Raw genomic sequence first — 23,050 nt, forward strand, 5'->3', positions numbered from 1 at the left:
TTCCTATCAATATTAGGCTCTTACAGAAAGTCTTGTACAATGTAACTATTGAACTTTCTTGACTAGGAATGTTATAGCAGCCGTTAGTCACTCTAGAATGCATTTTGCAATCAGCTAAATCAACAAAGTATTTTTAACAATGAAGAGTTCAGTACTGACAGATCTACTTTCTTGTTCACAACTGCTTATCACAGCACAGATATCATATATGTTTGCCAGGTGCTTCCCATAGTTAGGATACCTTCACAGAAGCCGCTCACAAAAGATAAGGTCATAAAAGAGATGAAAAATGTGCAAGCTTCATACACTCATGGTTTTATCATCAGACAAAATAGCTTTGGGTGAAGGACTGTACCAGTCACAAACAGCACACAGCAGCTTCTATTAGAGCAAGAGAACATTAAAAGTTTGAAATTCAGTTTGTGCTCATTCTTCCTGGCAGCATAGATGTAAACTTAAATTGTTAACGTCCTAATACAGCTGTTCAGAGTGAAACACCACTTCTCAATTATAATAAATCAATTCCGAAATAAATTGTTACAAAGCCTGTAGCATTCTGCATTGCCAAAGGAGAAAACAGACGCAATGCAGAGAGTTGGGGAGTCACACACTGTACACTTTAATTTGGCAACCTACATAACCTTATGTACATTAGCAGGCCAGTGCGACTGGTTGAAGGGGAAGAATTTCTTGGGGACACGGGGGAAGGGGCCCTTTCCTTCTTTCTGCCCCAATGTACAGCGACAGTAATTTTAGATCCAACCGAAGAAGGATTCTGAGACTGCACACACGAACTAGATGCCAGAGCTTCAGAAACGATCAATTAGCATTCAAAAATCATCCTTTGTTATTTGCTTTATCACAATGCCTATGACCAGTAACACAGCTTACGCACGCCGACAATCTCGCTCTTGAATCCTAAGAAACACACTGAAAGCTGAGAATCATTGCCAGGAACCGCTCTTCAGAAGCAACTCATGTAACTCTAAACCAAACCATATACAACTTAAAATACAAATGCAATGTACTTAATTCATTGAATGTAACTTACTTTTTGGCAGCACACGCTATTCTTAAGAATACCAATGGAATCTAACAGAACTTAACTGCCCTTTTTGTGGATCACCTCTTTTTTATAGGATTCTACGTATATATTTAAGAAGCAGAAATCTCTAATTTCAGTGGCAGGTTTTTTAATGCAAGTTTAGATATAAAACATTCTGGGTACCAAGCACATGTTAAACAATGCAAAAAAAAATATTTTGTAAGTTTTTGGTATGAAACAGAACCCTGAGAATGAAGATATTAAATAAATTGGGAGGGATGTTTCCCTACTTTGCAATATTTGTCATGGCTACAGTGCCATGCAAGTGGGTTTATTCTACAAGCCTTGCAAGGACGGAGAGACAGAGAGATATCTGATGCTGTCACTACCAGACTCTGTTATCACTGCATCTGATGTGTATCAGAAGTCATTTCGGTGAAGCCCACCAAAGTCAACTAAGACACCCTACTCTACAAATACGGTAAGTTTGAGCAAAATCTGGCCCTCAGATGACCGATTTGCTAACGTACCTGCAAGAAACCAGCACTTGTACATGTTAATGCACTGCGTTTTATTTCAGATTATATTAATCATTGCAATACTTTGCTTCTTTGCAAGCAATTATTGTTTTCTGTCACGCTGATTAACAATCATAATTTCTCCTGGGATAAATCTCATTTGAAATAACTGTATGTTTCTTGTTGCCCTAAGCACTCTTAAAATTATTTATCCAGCAAATGTCAGAAATAATGCACTGTCTCTTATCCTAGCTTTTAGGAAAGGTCTATGATTATCCATGTGTCGGTGAGTACCTACATGTGTACAAGCTGTTAATTCTCCAAAATAACGGTACGGGAACTATTTTGGTTCACATTAAAATCACCACTCTGTTTAACAAAATGTCATCTTGACACAATGACATTTCAGCACAGTGATCATGTTAAAAAGCTGTGTCAATTATTTCTAACCATTTCAGCTATGGCACTTTTCTCCTGGGAAAAGACACTGCTGTGCAGCAAGTTCATCTAGACTGAGTCTGGCCTTCCTCCTTCTCTAAATGTTTGATATGTTCTCATTATCGCACTGTTTGCTTTTGAAGTCCTTTCAAGACAAGGATCGCTCGTTCAAAGGTACTTCCAGCAGAACAGCGAAAGTGTTCTCTAAATTGTATTCTACAGACTTTCCTTCTCTTAATGAGTTTTAAATTTATACTAATTTTTAGGGAGCAACTCTTGTGGCACCAGTACCACAAACAAATATCATTCAGATATACTGTCTACCCAAAAGCTTCTATAGATTTAAAGGAAAAAAAAAAGAAAAAAGTCTTGCATCTTTTCAATCTTTCCCCATTAAAACTTCAAATACAAGAACTCTATTAGATATATTCAAGTACCAACCTGGGGTTCAAACTTTCACAGCTCTAGGCACTTGATTAGAAAAGCAGCAGAAGCACATTTTAAAAGATATTTAGACGCCCCAAACAAAATCTGTTGCTTAGTATAATTTTCAAAAATTATTTCAGCAGAAATCGACAATCCATGAGATTCTAAAAGACCCTGCAGCAGAACAAAGAGATGGCTTCAGAGATATTCTAGCAAGTTTCACACTCTAAGTTTGAAGACTCTTCTGCAAGTTCATATTTCAACTTAATAAGTAACAATTCTGTTCCTTCCCCACTGCAAAAATACTACATCTCTTACGAGAATTCTTCATCCAAGAAAATCTCATTTTATAACATGCAGCTGAAATTATTATCTATAAACATTCCATTTTCACGACTTCCACACACTGCTACATAACAAGTAGCAATATGTATCTGTTCTTACACAGTGAAATTTTAATTTACCTTGTTGCAAACAGCTTGATGCCTTTATTTGAAATAATCAACACTCCAGGTGCTTCAAAATCAAAGGCAGCCAATTCCCTATCATTGGAGGTATGTTACCACATACGTGCTGTATTATACACGGTTTCAAAAACAGTCTAGACTTCTATGAGTCAAACGCAAGAAAAAGACTTAGCAGTCATAAATAAATGCTTCTTTTTCTCCTATCCACAAGAATCTATCCAGCAGTAATATTTGTCTTATCAATATTTATGCAACGATGTCGTAACTGTGACATTTGCTTCATTTGTTTTTTCTGATCTTTTGAGAGTTAAATTACTGCCAGTTCTGTCTCAGAACTCTTTCCAAAAGTATTCACAGTTTTTGTGTCAAGAACAGCAAATTAGACAAAAAAAGGCAAAATGGACCTTCATTATAAATTATTAACAGATATACAGTACACATGAACTAAGAACACGTGGTGAAATTTGTGATTTGTGCATTTCATATTTTAAAGAAGATTACCTTTAACAATTTGCACCTCATATTCTGTCAAATTTGAGCTCAAATTTAAGTCAATCTAAGTTCGAGTTTTGTGACTTTCTAGACAGGGGACATTACACTACTTGTTGTAAACAAATAATCCCTTCCTCATAGCTGTGACAGAATTCACAATTTCATTGTTCTTAAGAAAACCAAAATGTGCTGACTGAAAAGGCTGGAGTTGCTTTGATAAACTGCTTAAAATTGAGTAAGCTGTTTAAATATTTCTCTCACTTTATAATTCTGTACAGTTAAAATTACATCTTGAAACATATCTTGCTAGTTTCTTCTGAGATACAGTTTTATGTTTGATGACCAATTATTTAATTACTTGATTAAAAGAAGGGTTTGCTTGTCTAACTTCGGTCAAATTTTTATCCCACTAAAGTTGATGTTACTACCGACATGGATTTCAGTTGCACTGAAAATACGGCCCGAGAAGTTTACATATGGCTTAGCAGTAAATGGAAAAGAGTGTAGGACAGACAATCTCGTACTTGTTATTCTGGAAGCCTTTCTGTGCTCTCAAGTGAATGGTGAAAAAAGTCACTCCAACCTTTTCAGATATTTCCTTTCTCTTCTAGCAAGAAAACAGGTGGTCCTCTGAGCTCCAGTAACAGGAAAAAAAGAGAAAACACAAGAGGTAAAGCCCAAGGCAAATGCTCATGTTCCGAAAAAAAAGGTCTCCTTTCATCCTGCCGGGATCCAATCTAATTCTGACTTAGCACCCTCCGAAGGCTAACCCCCCTCCTTTCTTTGTCCACATTCAACATCTGACAAAAAGTATGGAAGATGCACAGGATTCAGTTTTTTCAGCTGAATGGGATACAGATAAACGTACGGGAACCCTCACTCTGGGGACAACGAGAATCCACCACAGGTTCACAAACACGTACACAAGTCAGTAAGAGGTAACTATCGTAGTTTTGGAAGGAGTAGCACTGTGAGTCCTTATGCAGATCCTTGTTATCCTGGGAGATGAAAATACATCATCACACATACATGCCCTCTCCTGTCTCTGCTTACCAAAAAGAATGATGTGTCCTTCATTTACTTGTAAAGCCTACATAAAGAAAATGTAATGACTTAAAATAAATAATAAATAACAAAAAAAGAGGAATATGAGCTCCAGGAGAACAGAAGTATTGCCAGGGAAAGATAATGTCAGGCGCAGGGAGGGGGGGTGTCTGGTGCCAAGCAAAGCCGAGGGCTGTGCAATCACCTCTATCAGTGCTCTATCAGTGTCTACACTCCAGCCAAATCCAGAGAAAACAAGGAGTCAAAGATTCAGGTCAATAAGCTTATAGGCGATTTGCACAAACAGCTCCTCCAGCAAGGTAAAAAACAAAGTCATATTGGCTTTTCTTTTTTATTCCTTCTCTTTGAACTCCCTGGTCCAAACACACCCTGGAAATGTCAGTGTTATATGCAAGAATTTAAAGAGCTGAGCTTCTTAATCCCGTTAAGTAATAAGAACAAAGTTGCCTGTAAAGATCTCCTTATTGAGCTCAAAGTGATTATGGTATAGCTGCCTTATGCTGATCCTACTTCCACTTGCTATAGCAAAAGAGGTAGAAATTTGTCATGAAATCCATTACTGAAAAGGAAAAAAACATTATTGATTAAAAGGTTTCTGGTTTAAAAAAAGAAAAAAAAAGGAAAAAAAAGAAAAAAAAGGCATAAATCTACTTTTTGATCCATAATCAGAAAATAGAAAGCATATTGTCAGACATTACATGCTTAACTTGAAAGAAGCAAAGAATATTTACACAGATGCACACAGGCATACATACAAAAAATCATACTCCAGAGGAAAAAGGGACACACAGAAATCATTTTCAAGGTGTTAAGAGTTTGGCTGGTATTATAGATGATAGCATGATAGCTTTGCACATGAAGTATGACGGGAAAGATTAATGCACAGAAGGACTTAGCTTTGTATATGCTTTTTCTTATACGGAGAATCACACTGCAGCTGTTTCCCTGAATCTCAAGCCTGGCTGCACAATCAGGTCACATGGTTTAACATAAAAAATTCCAGTCCTAAGCTGGTCTGGTAGGCTAGTGACAAAATACCGTCCAGGAGCAGAAAACCTGGATCAGGTTCCGAGCTCATCCCCTCCTGCCCGAGCAGAATACGAGAATACAGCAGCAGGCGTACACTCAGTATGCACAAGCCCATATATTCCCTGCGTTCTCTTCTTGCTGACTTAGAACAGTACGTGAGTTTCAGACGGCACTGGACTCCCCTCATCCCCCTCTTCCCCTACAAATAAAGATAAGCAATGTATCAGGAACCACAACGATGCATCAACGCTCCTATTTGCTATGGGCAGTTTGTGCTGTAGATCCTAAAAGCATTGCATCATGAAACAATCAATCTTCATCCCACTTTACGTATCCCCCGTATCTTCCTATGTCACCAACTGAAGCACAGTTAACATTGGGAAACAGCTTTCCAACCTGCCACCAGAAGTGTTAAGGCCACTGAATCTCCTTCCACTGAGGGCTGGTGCCACTGCTGCCTTGTGATGGAGTAACTATGGGAAGCCTACAACATGAGGAACACGCACAATAGACATGCTATAAGCAAAGAATGGAAGAATTCAACAAAGTTGTCCTGGTAAGCACAGCACCAAGAAATGGATGTGTCTTCTTTCTCTAATTATCAGATATGTACATTCCTCCATTTGACCCTTTCTTCTGGAAACAGTCCCACATTTTCTCTCTTGATTATAGTCCTTCCTCCATTTTCTTCTCTTGCCTCTTTCCTGCTCTGAACACAGATACTTAACTATCTACTAATCTCAAGTGATGTCTCTCATTGCTCAAGATAACTTTTCCTTTGAAAGTTAATCCCTCATTGAACACTTCTGCTAAGAAGGTCACAAAGAACTGTAATTTGTTTAGCCAGTTCCCACCCTTACAAAGAAGGCAAGGCTCCTATTCTCCTTGCTGTTTACAGAGGAAGAGGTTTCACCTCCATATGTGTATGGCAAATTTGCTAAGTAACAGATGAGAATTTTTTTTATTTTTCCTGAGGGTATCTAGGCAGGATGAAAGCAATCAGAGGCTAAAAAGCCAACGATAAACTACTTCACAGCCCAAATTAACTTGATTTAGTTCTTTGCTTTTCATCCCATCACCTCCAACTTCTTGGCTTTTGTATTGTTCTGCTGTTTGTGCCCCCTTCTTTATCTGTCCTCCTGCTTTTATTATCCCCATCATTCCTCCAGCTCACTTCTTCTCTTGTCTCTGTTAGCATCACATTATTTTCTTATTCCTACCTATAAAAGACAAAAGTTAACCTCTGTCTCCTAGCTTCCATTGTAGGCTTTCAGCCATCTAGTCTACCACTCTTCTACATGGGAGACAAGCTATTTTCTCCCTACTCAGACTATCTAAATACTGGTAGTTATCTAAGATGATATGAAAGTTCCCTTCCAACCTAGGCGATTCTATGGTTCTATGATTCTAATAAATCTTCTAGATCTGAATTTAATCTGAATTAATCTCAATCTGATACGGACTCTGATTCCAGATACCCACTATCTGGACACTAAAAGAAACCTTCAGCAATGGAGGTTCCAGGTTAATACAGGCTTTGTGTGGACAGCACCATCGGATACCCTCTTTATCTGCAGTGCGGGAATTTGTAGTAACTAAGCATAAACAGCAATTTTCAAGGCCACAAACTGATCAAATGCAATGCATTACTGCCAAGGCTAACACCTACTAAATTTTTTGTTTCTGCTCCAAAGATTGAGACCAGTGCAGCTTTGTAGTGAAAGAACACTATGGCTGTGTTATTATTATTGCTGTTTCCAAAATATTCCCTTTCTCCTAATTCCACTATGAAAATTGCAAACAAATCAAACTTCTAACTGCCATCTGTTCTGAGGCTCTTCTAAAACATTCACTCTTGGACGGGAAACTTTATCCAAAAGGTTAAAAATTCACAGTTGCAAGCTTAAACTGATCTTTGATAAATAGTAAGTTGCTAATTTCCATTTTTGCTTTTAGTATTTACATGCTTAAACACTGCTCCCTTTTTCACATTTGAGTGTAAATGAAGACTACATAGGAATGATTATTCACATGTAGCAAAGTTAAGTGCGGTTTTGTAGTGTTGCAAAAGTGTGTGGGAATTTTCCAGATTCCTTGTTCTAAAAGCCATTAATGAGCAAAAGGAGAAGGGAAAAATAACAGCCAAAAGTCATAATTTTGAGAACAGAGAAGTTGTAAAATGACATGTAGCTCAATCAATGTGATTAATTTGCTTCACACTTTGCAGAGGCTTTTGCCTTCGCCTTCTAATTCTGGCAACTATTCTGCTGAATCAATCTCACAAACCTAAATTAATAAGGTAGGAATGACAAGTATGGCTTTATAAAGGTTAGCTGTTTGCAATTTAGACAATAAGAGACTGCTCTCTGATTACAATATGATCAGGCATAGTTTGACAGGAAAATCTCTTTAGTCAAAAAGCCAAAGTTATCAAGTTGTGAACCCGCACATCCTCTACTTTCATTCATCTGAATAAATTGTGAATTTAGTAAATTTTTGCCTTCGGTGCATACTTTGGATAATTAAAAGCCTCTATTTTCAGGCCATGCTTGGATTTACGTAGCTGGGGAAGTATGAAAAACATACCACGGGTGAAACCTCACAAACTTCTCCTCCCCGACAGTTGTGCCATTTGTTGCCCACATCTGGAGTCCTGCAGGAAGCAGGACTCATTTGTCCTCTTGTTCTGGGTCAGCTAGGAAGAAACCCTGGGGAAGGGAAATGGGGAGCCAAGACAGATGAACATTCCATATCCAACAAAATCCCCTAACTTTCTAGAACCTTTCATGGCCCATGCGAGCAAGAGGAGAATGCAGAGACAGCAAAAAGGATTCCCATGCCAATTCTGGTATTTTCTGGGAAAAGGAAATCTGTCACATGAGAAAACACAGATTTACACTTATTTTTCCCTCCCTTTAAGATATCTGTGGTTTACAGGCTGCCAAAACTTTCAAAGAGCAAAACAAAAACCAGAAAGTCAGGCCCCCAAAACAGAAATTAGAATGCATTTATTTGCTCTCAAGCCCCTTTGGTACATATCTCATTTTCAAGCTTTTATTCACAGTGTTAAAGAAAAAATACTTTTAGGAAGAAAAAAGCTTATTTCTCATATCATGTTTTAATTTCAATACTGAAGCACTACAAAGAAAAAAAGGTTATGAATGATTAACAGATTCATGCCAAAAATCATGAGAATTAGTCTCACTTTTAGTATTTACTATATAATATAGTCACAAACCCTTCAACTAAGAAAAGGACACAGAAGAAATTTATTTGCTTTACAGATTATTTTTTTCTTCTTGGGTTTTATCCTCAGAAAAACATACGTGGCCTCATGCTAACGACACTTAAGATGCGACACTGAAGAAGCAAGACATTCAACAGATGTTGAGACATTAATTAAAAACAATACATTTCTAGTCTCCCAGTCCATCTTTTTCCAGGGATATTCTCAACTTACTTCAAAGTGGGACTTTCTGTCACACTGCCTCAGCTGGAAGTAGATTAGGGGTTTTATGTGCCCCTTCATCCTCAGAAATTTCCTTTTCAATTTTTCTTCTGCAGCAGTTGCAGTGGATAGGTTTAAGATTCTTTTATAACTACAACACACTTGGAAAAATAACTACTGGGGAGTCAGAAGGTATCCAGCTTGAAGAATCAGTAGATGTCCTTAATAAAACATGATAATCAAGATTCAGATTTAAATGTATTCCCATTTAACTCCTGATCTTGTTTAATACAATGGCCTGGATTCAGTGTTTTCCCTGAAAGATGTGTTCACTAAAGAAAAGTGCCGGGATAACTTGAATTCAACAGGACTTTGCAATAATGACTGCTACAAAGAAACAAAAAAAATCATGTATTTTTCTGAATTTTGCCCAAAACAGTAGTATTTCCATTGGTGGGCCCTGGAAATGCAGCAAGAAGTACAGAGAAATAACAAAATCAAACTGATATGAACTGATAGTGGTGCATAGTCTTCCACTGCTGACAGAAGGAACTCAAGGGACACCAGTATGACAATTACGCAAACAGTGGTTTAAATAATTATTTAGTAATGCCAGTAACAGGATCAGTACTTTTTTTCAGCTAAGGAAAATGGTGTCGGAGAGGCATGGGAACAAGTGAATGCACAGTAATTGTATGTGTTTCCAACAGAGTTATAATAGCACTTAACTCCCCCTGTTTGCAAAGCATTTCCATTCATAATCTGGTCTCTCTTACTTCACTGTAAGATTTGTTGCAGCTAAACTCTGAACTATGCACTGGACTGTTTTGATCTCTTAGGATGGCTGACTAAGTCTCAAGAACACATAGGGCAAAAAATTACCTATTTTTTCAAAAGTTTGCAAGCTACGTAGAGGACATGTAGAAAATACATTTTTGTGCCTTCCCCACTGATGACTGAAGACTATGTAGGAAAGAGTAATATTCTGCAGTTAAAACATTTAACTATTCAAACAGATTTATTCTACTTTGTCCAAGACAGATGAAAATAATATAAAACCAGAAGCATATCAAGCTATCATGAGAAAACGTATGTCAATATCTGGGAAAGAACAGAAAGACAGAGAAATTATCAATATCCAAATGCCTGAGGGGGTTGTGGACTAACAGGAGAACATCACCACAACAATTCCAGCTATTTGATAGGCATCCTTACCTGCAGAAGACAAACAATAAAGCAGTCAAGTGGAAATCTGGCAGGAAGAAGGTTAAGTCAATGTTCTACGTAACAGTACAGTGTGCTTTTTCTGTCAGTTGAATGGGAAACAGCACAGCCTTGCAGACTGAACACTGGGTAAGAATGAATCGGTGCGGCTTATGCTAAAATACCTCTATCTTCAATAATTTTCAAGTAACGAATGCACCAAAAAGGCATCTGCAACTTTAAAAGTTATCCTTTCACAAATCACTAGTTTTCTACCATGCATAATAAGTTCTATAATAAGCTCTATTTTAATCCTAGAATCTACAGACACAATCTGTTTTTCTAGCAGTGTTTCCTAGGCAAAGAGGCAATGCACAGACATGCTGCTTTGCTACCTTCGGATCTGATAGTAATTGACTTCTGAGGCCTGTTCTCTCCAGTTAAATACGTAGAAAATAACATTCTTGGAGGAAAACATTAAAGGCAAGATGATTCACCTCCCTGACAAGTACATCTTCCAACACCTTAAAATATTCACCCCTTACCACACTTAACCCCACAAGTGGCTTATTTTCCTATTTTTAAGGTACTATATTAATAGGACTTTTTTGACATTTTAAACCAAGAAATCTTTTTGACCAATTGGACACAGTTTGGCCAGTATTCCCTCAAAGGTGGGCTACAATGATTACCTTTATTACAAAAGTATTCCACTTCTTCACAGCTCAGATTTTCAGGCTCAAACTCTGCAGAAAAGCTTTCCTCCAGTGGAAAGTCTTCTTTTGAGATAGTATCATTTTCCTCAGACAGGCACTCTTCTTCTTCATCCTCAATGGCATCCTCAAGGGGCCCTTTAAAAAGAATCAGGAACACTGTGGCAAAACCATCTAACAGGACAACGTGAAATAAAACCTTAGTGAACTTCTAATTGGAGGTCTTTAGCTAGTTTTTCCTTCCACGGCTGTGTTCAGCATTTATTAGAATCGGACAAATAACATTTTACGGAAATTGAAATGGAAAGCGACTGTTTTCTTGATGACTTCAAATCAGAATATACAAAGCGTTATTAATAATATGTATTAATAATACTCGCACATGGGGGTTTTTTTCATTATTCATCAACTCTAGTATTAAACACAGACAGTTTTAACAATGGAAATCAAAGCTCTATTTGTAAAACCACGTAAACAGTGAAGAGACTCCTCTTGTTTGTTAGTCATTGTTTTTTGATGCTGAATTACAGTACTTAATAGGTTGTCCTTATAGGCTTCATTTCTTGAGTTAACAGTACTGACAACAGTGAATTACTACAAAGGTATTGACAGTATAAACTTCAGCTTATTCTGCTGTTTTACTGTAACCAGCGCTTAACGGTGTTTAAGAAGAGTTTCATATTATCCATGATCATTCATTTGCTAGACTCTTCAATGGACTCCCAGTCAATGGGTCAATGGATGGGGCTCAGACAGACTATCACTTCATTTCACAGAGGCCAACCAGCCATTGTGGTAAACTACTAGCCGAGGGCTACAGAAACATAAGCCAGTTAGTTAGTTACAGAAGGAGCGCACAAGTCTGAATTTGAAATGGCAGCCTGAGGTCTTTGATTCTTCTTCTGGTTACCTAGACATACTATTGCTACAGATCCTCTTGAAGAGTCAGCATCTGACAGATCTACAATAGATAACACCCAGGTTACCAACTGGAAGGTACTCAAATTTTCTTCTTTCTTATACACATACACTTCACAATTGTCGGTTAATACTAACTATTTGCTGAGGATATCTCCTGTAGAGGTGCAGAATTTTAGCCTAGATTTAAATAGAGATTTGAAATAACTGAACGTATTTTAATTTAACTAAGATTTTATTAAATGTCAGTGTGTTTCAAAATACATCTTAAGACTGGATTTCAAAAGAGAGATTTCATTATACATGGTTGAGGCTTGAAAAAAATTACATATTTCACTCTCCAATGAAAGCCCAGCCTCATTTATAATTGACTGAGTATTTCTTCCTTGAAATGAAAGCTAGCTAGCTAATGAAAAAAAATGTAATTTGTATTTATATGATAGTTTTCCAGTATTAAATATACTATTCCTATATAATCTATCATGCTGAGATACAATACATAAATGATTCTGTTGCATTCGATGAAAAGGAAGGGATACATTTTTAAAAGAAATCAAATATTGACTGCAGTCTAATTTTATGTAATTTATTATGAGCCAGTGACTACCTACATTTATTAAAACAGCAAAATTCACTTTAGGCTAGGTTGTGTAATTCTTGCTTCACAGGAATATGACGGTTACTTTTTATTGAAATTGATTGAGATTCCCAGCTGGGATTCCATAAATTAACATAGCTTACTATCTTTCATGGAAATACGACTATTTGTGCCAGCTGAGAATCTGACCAAATGAACCCATTTTGGTGGACACACAGTCACCGACACTAGCTGTCATTCAACTATATATCTCCTAAAATAAGGGGCTGTTATTATAGCTGAAGAAATAAAGATTCTCACTGTCAAAGTATCCATTACTGCTAATTGCCCTTTCTAGCCATGTTGGGAAAAAATCCAGCACCTGCGTATGCATGGGGAATGAGGAGTGGATATCGCACTGTACGGAATGGAGAACAAAGCACTGGCACACACCGGAGCAGGCACTGCAGCTAAACATGGGCAGTTTGGGCACCTTACGTGTGTCCAGTTTCATGGCAGGAATGAAAGCACACGGCGTTCTGAACGAACCATCACAAAATACCTTTCAGATTTCATGATACTATTAATACGTGACATTGTCTGTAGAGCCCTTTATTGGTGTGTGCTCCTGGTAACATCTGGCTATAGAAACTAGGAAGGAAAAACACAATGAAACAGAAAATATGCTATTTTAGGGAAATGTAAATTTCTACCATGTCTAAAGATGGACAAATACCATGTTTTGCATAATTTCAAAAGCAGCCACATGCCTTTAATAGATTTTCCCAATATTTTAAATTTGCAGAAAAAAACGTAAATTTCAGCCAACATTTCAGTGAGAGCCAATTTCCAGCTGCCTGACTGGCTTTTTGTCATTTGACTTCTTCAATAAGTGCCTTGCAAAATACAGCAAAAGCAATATACCTGCAAGTAATCAAATTGGCATGTGTACGTGACATTTAGGTCTGTTTCTAGTTGTTAAACCAGTTTGTTTGATCAGGTCACCAGTCCATAATCAGCAAACTAATAATCACCGTACGTTAATTAAGAAAATAACAGAAGTGCAGTCGGTATGCTTTCATTTGCAGCAGTCATGGAAACACGCACCTTATAATTTCCATTGACACTGTTTCCAAGAAGGCAGAAGGAAAACAATGTATGCACCAGCTCCACAGCACAGGTTCAAACTCCTGTCGTTTTGTGGGTTGGGACTTTATTTTTTAAACAAATCTCAGACTACAAAAAATTTATTGACTGACGCTTTTGTAGATACATCCTACGCGTGAGCAGGTATGTAACATATCCTAAAGCTACACGTTCAAGCAGTTGAAAACATAAATGTAACAGTTGTCACATCCAAACGAGATCAGAGGTACGCACGCATCTACACTGGGTTTTGCTTCACGTATGCCAACCCGCATATAAAAACTACTGATGTTTATCCAGCCGCATATGGGCACAGATCAGAGCGTTAAGTAACGGTTCACCTCAGGGGCTGACATCAGACGCTGCACTCCAAAAACCAGCATGACTTTTGTTGAAATTGAGGGATCAGTGCATAAATATTTTTCAAGGTTTCAGGCTGCTGCTACCTTGTCTAATTCACCCATCTACAGCCTGATCCTTGAGACCAATTCTGTCTTATTCAGCCTTATTCATGCCGAGTCGTCTTTTATTTTTTAAATGTTCAAATACATTCAACTCATGCCCAGAGCTATAAACTGATAACTTTAATTTAACTGATAGCTTTAACTAAAGAGTAAGTCATTGCTCAACACGAGTAAGACCAGCCCACAAGAATAATACCAAAATTAAGTATTTCTTGGTTGCTAGTTTCACGTGAACTGAAATATCAGTGCCTGATTTCTGCGACTATTTTTAATTATCACTCAAATATAGAGTGGGTTAAAGAAAACGGTAAAATCAAAAGCGACTTACTGGTAAGAATAAGCAGATTAAACTCTCTATTCTTGACTACTCCATCTAATTACTTGCACATAAATAGACAATGAATAAAAATAAATCTTCAGAATCTCACAATAAAGACTGTATGGAATTACATATTCTTGACTAACGCAAGCACATAAACTCTGCAGGCTTATGTTTGCCTCATTTGGCCACTTGCTTCCAACAACCTCTTCCTGGTATCAGGAAATTAAGTCAGGCAGAGAACTAAGAGCTTATCTGGTTCAAAAATGTATAGGTTGGTTTTCAAAGTTTGCTAGCTCCTCTACCTAGGGAACAACCTACACAGCATCTACTCAACTTCTTCCCTGATTTAAAATACTTAAAAATACAGTCATATGGGCAAAAATAAATAAGCCTCTCAAAATAAGCTACTTTCAGCTGTTTCCTCTGATACTGCTTTTTTTCCTCGGTTGTTACTCTGTTGATATATTACCTCTAACAGTCCAAATACAGATTAGTCAGTTACTTTAGTACTATGCTTTTATTTCTTTTCAATTGTTGACTTAATTTCATAGTATTACACCCATTACTTATACCGATCACGTTATTAAGCACCTATGGAACAACATGCGCTATGTCTGCTTTTATTTCAACTGGAACAGGGTCAAGGTCCCCTCCCTCTTCTGCTGAAAAATGTTTTTCAATAACTGCTGATTAAGTGGGACATTACAACCAACAACTGCCATAATGACACAGCAATGCAAATCCAAATAATTCCTACTACTGAAATTCCTCTGAGTGTCACAGCGATCTGACAGTAAACACCCCTGAGATATGGTTAGACTCTTTAAAACAGTAAAATTTCAAATTGCGACGGTTTAAGAATTTAGTTGAACAGTTCATTCCAAAGAGGTAGTCTAGATGTTTGTCTCCTCATTTCAGCAATTCTTTTCCGATTAGCACTTGTGAGTGAGTGTGATGTCATCTATGGAGAGACGATTCTGAAATGCCTCACATTAGCTAGATACATGATAAACAGTGAAGAATTCCCAAATGCACGAGGTGAAAACTCAATTTCTCATCTCAAATAGGGTTACCAAAGGCAAATGAAGTCTCCATTACTTCATTCTAGATTTTGCATTAAGTGCTGAAAAAATAATTTCCTTTATAAAACAAGCAAATACTTGTGTTGTACACAACACAGGAGATTCTGAGGGTTTGGTAGTTTACTTATTCACTTGGTACTTATTCTCTTTCATGAATATTTATTGATATGACCATAAATCTCAGATATTGTTTCAAATCACACAGATAAACACAAGGCAGAAGAAAACAGTACAATTAGCGAGAGCAACGAAGGAGTCAACGTGGCAGAAATCTGTATGGCTTAGTGGAAACAGTAGTCCACTTTGAAAAATCACCCCGTATAATTTGATACAAATAACAATATGTAGTGAGGAGAGGCTGACGAGTGAGCTGCATGTGCCTTCATGGAGAAAATTACTTCTGATTGAGGCCACTTGGCAGCACAGTGTGGGGAAACCTGAACTCTGCTCCCTAATTTGTACCAGATTTACAGACACTCAAGCACATATTTTTTAGCACTATTAATGTATTAAATGCTAAAAAAATGCATATACCTTTCTCAAATACTGATATACTTTAATATAAATGCAAAAGTATAGATACAAACACACGAAGAGAGGTAGCTAAGTGGGAATCTTTACACAATGAGTAACAGATGCTACCTCAACACTTGAAAGGACAGGCCACATTTAGCAAAACAAAACAAAACCAACACTGTGAGAATTTTAATAGCATGGAAAAGTGTGAGAATGAACCACGAAAAAAGGCTTTACATTCACTTAACAAAAGATGCTTTTGCTACAGTAAACCCTCCTCTGAACACAAATTTGAGCATTGGACCCTTTGAGCATGTTAGTCCTGATACAACAACGTAGGACTCCAGTTTTATGGTACTATAACCATAATGAAATAATTCTAATTCAATAACATTAAACTAGGTTAAGTTCTGTAATCATTTCTCATAGTCAAATTCATCAGACTTCTCCCTAAATGAAACCACTTAAATGCACGCTCAAATTAAGAACATGCTTATGTGCTTTCCTGTCCAGTGCTTTGCGCTTAAAATGCATGTATCCTACAGTGGGAAAGTATCATTGAAATAATTATCTCATGAACGTGTTAAGTGGTTAGCTTCCTTCCCACCTACCCATATTCTCCCACACTGCCAGAGCAGCAACATAAATCAACGCTCTTAACAAATTAAGAATGCTTCAGAAAGCCTACAATACTTGACAGTGAGTGGCTGGGGAGAGGTTAGTGAGTATAATTAGTAGTAGTAGCATTAAATAATAACAACTCCGATCCATCAGAGAGGCCTGAAATTCACTGGATCAACATCATGCATTTTGTGTGTTCTATGTGATCCATCCAGTATGTCCTAGGAAAACACGCTGCCGCACACAGATTACCCTTAGCTTACGGTAAAACAAGGTAAGTGATGCTCTCTGATTACAAAAAGAGGGAAAAGCTTCAGAAAAATCAATCCATTTGTCCCCTGTTTCAACAAGAACAATTTCTTCTAAATACAAACAATTACATAAGAAAATGAGCAGGCAAACACTTTATATTGATTCGCATGGGGAAGACACACAGGGACCTTTCTTTCTAACAATTCAGTCAGGAACATCAAAAATACAGAAGAAGGTTCAACTTATTTCATTTCAAATATGGCAGTGGGGGTTGAAGACACCACATGGTAGTTCAGAGTTTGCTCCCTGCTGGGAAGATTTCTATACAAGACTTCTCAGCTACTTCTTCAGCCTTTCAGTTAACTCAAAGGAGTAGCCGTTTCCAACCACTACACTTTCACAGCAGCCTGGAGACAAGTTTAACAGCAATCTGAACAACCCTCACAGAAACAATTCAGCTTCCCCTTTTTTGGGGGGGGAAGAAATTTTTACAAGACACTACCGAAAAAAAATATTCCCAAGTTCCTCACTGGGAAGCTGGCTTTCTCTTGGGTTTTGTAGAAATTTTTTTAAGCGTCCAGGCTCAAATATTTCAGACGCTATATGTTCAACCAGGGTGAAGACATGCACTGATAAAATACGGGAGATGAATATATGCTGTAGCAATCTGAATAAATTTTCGGTTTCTGTTGAGCACTAGGATTGCCAGATACTGTTCAATCACCGAGACTTTCAATATTCCCCTGAGAAGCACAACCTCCAACTAGAGGTACCTAGATGAATCACAGAAATGGAAGTACACGACAAGTCTGCAGCTAACACCATAGATGATAATAAAGGAAAACGGTAACAAAAGTTTTCCTACTGAACTAGTTGCTCCCCCCACCCCAACAACCTGACCCCATGACTGTCCACACTACTCCTCTCACTTGGCTTTTAGTTAATAGTGATCCCAATTTTAAATTTTCATCTTAGAAAACATTGCCTTTCCCTTCCTCCCTGTGAGAACTGAAAATATTTTAATTCCATGAGAACAGAGAGAAAGGGTGGAACGAGGTGCCCACACTCTCTTCTGTTTGACAGTAGATGGCAATACCTAATCTTGACAAACCGACCACTGCAGAACAGCTTAAAAAATAATCATGCTGTCGGCAGTAGGTGATTGGAGTGCAAACTGGGAAATCAGTTTAGAAAAACCCCTTAAATATACTTCTTAAGAAGGTCAATACCTGTCAAACAAACCACTCCCACTTTTACTGAAATGCTTCGTTCGCTCTTCAGTCCGTTGAGTTTTCTATTTAGCTTAACTAAATTATTTCGGTAATTCCTGTTATGCAGAGACGCAATGCTACCTCTGCGCACTGAACCTCTCCAGCCTGTTATGTAAATTGGCTGAACTTCAAAAGTTTTGTCCAAAAAGGAAGATTGCGCCAATTTGTGAGCGACTCCTTACATCTTCATTGTGGGACCCGAGCAGAAGGAACCATTTCTCACTTTCAGCCTGGGAGAAACTTTATGACCATGATTTAACGACTAACTTAATAGAAAAAGGAATGGAAAAGAGCTGCTCTATGGACACTATAAATCCACACCAACCTGATGTAATTGAGCTTAACAGCAAGAATAAGGTGTAAAAATATATTTTTGTAGCCAAAAAAAAAAGAGTTATTTTTAAACACTAAGTTCTTCCTGCAGCCACTCACTTTTAACATAAGTTGCATCAGGGGATCTGGTAGGAAGGAAACATTTTTATTAATTTTCCCCTTATCTGTAAGAAGAATGCTGATTTTTTTTTCATTTACGTTCCTTGCCTGCAGGTAGCAGACCAAGAAAATCATATAGCAGAAATTTTTCCTTTTGATTAATTTCTTTCCATGTGTTATGTTATTTCTTATATATAATTGATTTCAGGTTTTGCTCGTAGCTGTACATCTTTTTTATATCTGTACCTACTGCCTTCCTTCAATCAAGAAAGTTGAAGGAAATTACCTGAATTTTGTTAAGTTTATTAAAAAAAGAGCTCTGTGAATATTTAAATTGAGTTTTGAAATGCTAATACAAGAAAGATATTAGAGAATTTTAATAGTAGGTTCAATTTGACCCACAGACTATTGTAGAAAGGGTCAAATTTTATTCAAATTATTTCTTTACAGCAAAAAATATGAACCCTTTGATTTTATAAAAGTAGATTAATATTCTTCACTGCTAGGTCTTTTGGCACTTTGGTGCATGACAGCATTAACTGTGCTTGTACATAAACTTTTCAAAGACCTTTAAATGTTCCAGCAATTTGGAACTTCACTTTTATTTACCCTCTTGTTTTCTTTTCTCTTACCATTATTCAAGAGGCCACAAAAAACCCTCACAGCATCTACAGTCCGTTTGCTCTTAGAGCCAAGGCCAGAATACTTCCAATCAATAAAAGTGAAATGATGAAAAAGTGACCATTCAAAACATGCTTAGGGAGACATTAATTTCAAAAAACAGTAAGCAAGTGAACTGTTAATGCCAAAGTTCCGTTTGCATGGGAAAAAAAAAAAGAAAAAAAGATGCACATGGAACATGAGCTGCAAAGACCACTGCAGTTAAATGTCAGAGCCAGTTTTCAAGCAGGGGCTCACGCCGAAATAGAGGTTCGGTCCTCCAATACCCTTATTCACAAAAGAGTCACGGCAATTATTTGACTGTTGGGGCTCTGTTTTGCAAGGTGCACCTTGTTTGGCTCATAGGAGTCAGAAAGGACATATTTATCCTGCAGATGAACCTGAGGGCTTATCGATTTTACCTCAACGTGAGCACAGAGAGAATACGAAAAAAAGGCAAGTGGTGTGTGCTACTGTCATTACCCAACGTGAAGAGGCAGAACTAATCATGAAAGATCATATTCATTTACCAAATGAAGAGTATGATGTTTTGCCAAAGAACTGAAATTGTTTTGAAATATGAGTGTTATGAAAGGTGCTTATAGAATCTTCCTCTCCTCAAATCTTCCCACCTGCTGGCAGTCAAATTGTTGCCATACTATAAAACCCTCAACGTAGGTGCCATAAGGAACTTTTTTTTTTTTTTTTTTTAATGACACAACACACGGAGTCACAGTATAAAAGATTAGTTGCAACTTCATTCTGGAATTCCTCCTCCCAGGAATTTTTAATACTGACTTCCTTGGTACTATGATGTCAGTGTGGCTGCAAAACTGGTAACAGCAAAGGGTGTGAATCCAGAGGCATCTTAACTGCTCCCATGCCACTGTATGAAAATAAAACCTACAAAGCATGTTTCAATACTCTAAAGAATGAAACAGAAGGTTATCTGGATATTCTTGAATTAGCAACATTGTTCTGTCTTCTGACAAAAAGTGAGAGTAGAAGTTTCATCTTGGGAAGGGCTTATTTAAAAAGTATTAATTATGATGTATTTATATCATTTGGAAAAATAACAGAAATAACAGTACCTGTTCTTGCTCTAGGGTAAAGTTGGTAATTGAAATATAGAAAGTGATTTAAACTAGAAAAGAAGGGGGATGAGTTTTTTGCATTGGCACTTTAATTTAGAACAAGCATTGTACTACGATATTAGAAAGGAAGAAAACAGAAATATTCACAAAAAAAAACCCCAAACCTAAATCACGAACTACTTTCCCACATGAAAGATTTCAAGTTGATTACAGTTGAAAACAGATTGTGGAAACCATTAATAGACGCTAACAATGACAAAAGCAATTTCATAAACTGTACCAATAATTGTTCTAGCCCTGTACCTTCTCCTACTGTCCCATCTTGATCATCCATTTACCAATTTAATCACCACACTTGCAGCCTCTGAGATTGGCAATGGACTCTGAAAAGGTTCACTGTTAGAAGGTGGCGTCTCAGTCAGTCAAGACTGTAACTTCTTGTATGCTATAGATCATAACAAAAGCAATTGGGAAGATCAAATTTTCATAGAGATCCTGTCAAACGCAAAGATATGGAGTGAGAAGAAGACTTACTGTCTCTCTTAGTTGTTTTAATTCTACCTACAGTCATAATAGCTTCACAGCAGATGCTCCACAGCAGATGCTGTTCTGTGTATTTCTGGTGATACAAGAGGAGGAAGAGAAGAACAGAGAGGGGATGAGGATCCTGACTCAACACCCTACTAAAATCACAGCAGCAACACAGAACTACCGCAGTACCACAGCGCAGTGATTTTCCTGAAGGGAATTTTTTAACTAAAGCCTACAAAGCAAACAGGAGGTTGGGCATAAAGCTCTCAGAGATGAATCTGTGATGCTTGTAGATAATCTTCTACCTTAGGAGTAATTTTGCAATGCTAGTTTATCAGTAGTTTTATTAAATGTAAGATAAAGCAAACATGGGAAATTTCCTGTTTGCTTATACAGAAATATTATCCCTGAAGCATTTTTCCACGCATTATGGTATATTTTATAGTTTTTAAACCCACCATTTATTTCTGTATGATTCATATCTGCTAACTTTTACAAAACAATTTTTGAAACTACTGGCAATCTAATTTGAAATACTGGTAATGTAATTTGCCCCATGATACATGGCTAACATTGATGCAAACATTATCCAGTTCCAGTGGATTGTTTCAGCTAGATAAGTATGAAAATAATGTTTAAATTTACAGGCTTAAAAAAGAAGAAATAAAAGAAAGCACCGTTTGTGTAAGAAGATGGCTTCCTAATTCTGTGTCTTTCACTTAAATTATATGTATCTATATAATAAAAATTCAAATATTTGATGCTTCATACATCTATGAGAAGTGCCATTGATTTTTATAGCTATACAAGTGTATAAAAAAGAAAAAAAAATGTATGAGAACGTCTGTTCATATTGTTTTCTACAGGTAAGGTATGCTAAATTCCAATTATTCACCTCTCCAATAAAGGAAACTCCCTCCTCTTGCATTTTACACCCAAGAAAGCATATGAAAACTAAAGGTGCAACATTAGGAAAATATTCAAGACTCCCTTTTTACTTTGTTTGACTCCTCTAGGGTTTGGTTTTTTTAAGCTCAATCTGAAAGAACAAGGAATAGACACATCCACACCAACCAGTCAACACCTGTCAAATAACATCTATGGCACCCTGCTCCGAACAGTCCAATGAAATCCTCTGAGGATTCAGGATCCAGAATTTTCGGTGAATCCTCTCCACATAGCAAACCGTGATACTGGCAAGCAACCAGAGCTTCTTTGCATGTCCTAATCTCACCATCCAGGATCTCAAACATGTGAGTAACACGCTGCCTGGTACTCAAGAAGCCTTTCTCTACAGCCTATCTCCTTTGCCAAGCACTGCTATAGCAAAGCAATTTCAAACACCATACCCCAAAATAGGGTGAATTTTATCTTACACATGGCCAAGTTATGCTCGGAGCATAAAGCTTTTCAGAGCAATGAGGGATGAAAAAGTTCACTCTCCAACTCCAATGGAGCCACTACTCTAAACACAGAACTTCTCTGTCAGTCACGTGAGTAGTGAGTGGCAGATACTGGGATTTGCTAATCACTGTTCTCACTCACCTGCTGGAGGGAAAAATGTGATGCAAGCAGGAGCACTTTGAAGCCACTAATGATGCTGCTGCAGTGTATTTAATGGCCAGCATGTTAGCTACGATGAAAGAGGAACCTCACATCAAGTACATTAAGGGATCAGAGGAATACATACTCATTACTCACTGTAATCTTACATCCTCAGCTTCAAGACAAAATACTCACATTTTCCTCATACAGGAAAGACACCCTATACTGCTATACAAAATTAAGGGGTCTTTTTTTCTTATTTTTATTTAATATTTTCTAGTTTTGTATGTAGCTGCAATTATTCCTGTTCAGCTTTTGTTTCTAGCTGCATTTCCTCAGATGGAAACTGGTCTCTCATCTCCGTACATCATCATGCAATTAAATCAAAAAAGCAGAAAAAAGGAATCTGGACTTTTTAGGTCCAGAAATCAGCAGTGAACTCATGACTTCTCTCACAGGTTGCTATTTCTCTTCAAATCGTTATTGCTTTTTTTCCCCTGTCTTTTCTGATATAAGCGAAACAGAGAATACTGCAGAACAATGAGCCCCTGAAAGACCACCCAAATGTGATCTCTAATAACATGATCAAAGCCACAGAACTTGTACGTAGAATTCAGTACCAATTTGGGTTAGACCTCAGTAAAAAGTAAGCGCACCTAATCGGACGCATAACTCAATGATGCAGTTAAAGGGAAAACTTAAAAACACAGCAGGTGATATAACAGGCACACATGGGAAAAAACACCATGCTTAAAGTAACTGGTAGTTCTAAAGC

The 23,050-nt window shown here is 37.3% G+C and overlaps 1 protein-coding gene across 3 annotated transcripts in view; it reads right to left on the minus strand.

The window, feature by feature from the left end:
* The window catches only part of ZFPM2 (zinc finger protein, FOG family member 2), a 316,540-nt gene that overhangs the window by 240,931 nt on the left and 52,559 nt on the right, over positions 1 to 23,050 (minus strand). For 2 of the 3 annotated variants that reach the window (XM_054193152.1, XM_054193154.1), the window contains exon 2: positions 10,824 to 10,982. The exons of the other annotated variant lie outside the window; for it this stretch is intronic. In XM_054193152.1, the coding sequence (XP_054049127.1) occupies positions 10,824 to 10,982 (159 nt within the window). The remainder of the gene's footprint in view (positions 1 to 10,823; positions 10,983 to 23,050) is intronic. 3 annotated transcript variants of the gene reach the window in all.

The sequence above is a fragment of the Rissa tridactyla genome, chromosome 2 (assembly GCF_028500815.1).
Source record: "Rissa tridactyla isolate bRisTri1 chromosome 2, bRisTri1.patW.cur.20221130, whole genome shotgun sequence".
Classification (NCBI taxonomy): Eukaryota; Metazoa; Chordata; class Aves; order Charadriiformes; family Laridae; genus Rissa; species Rissa tridactyla.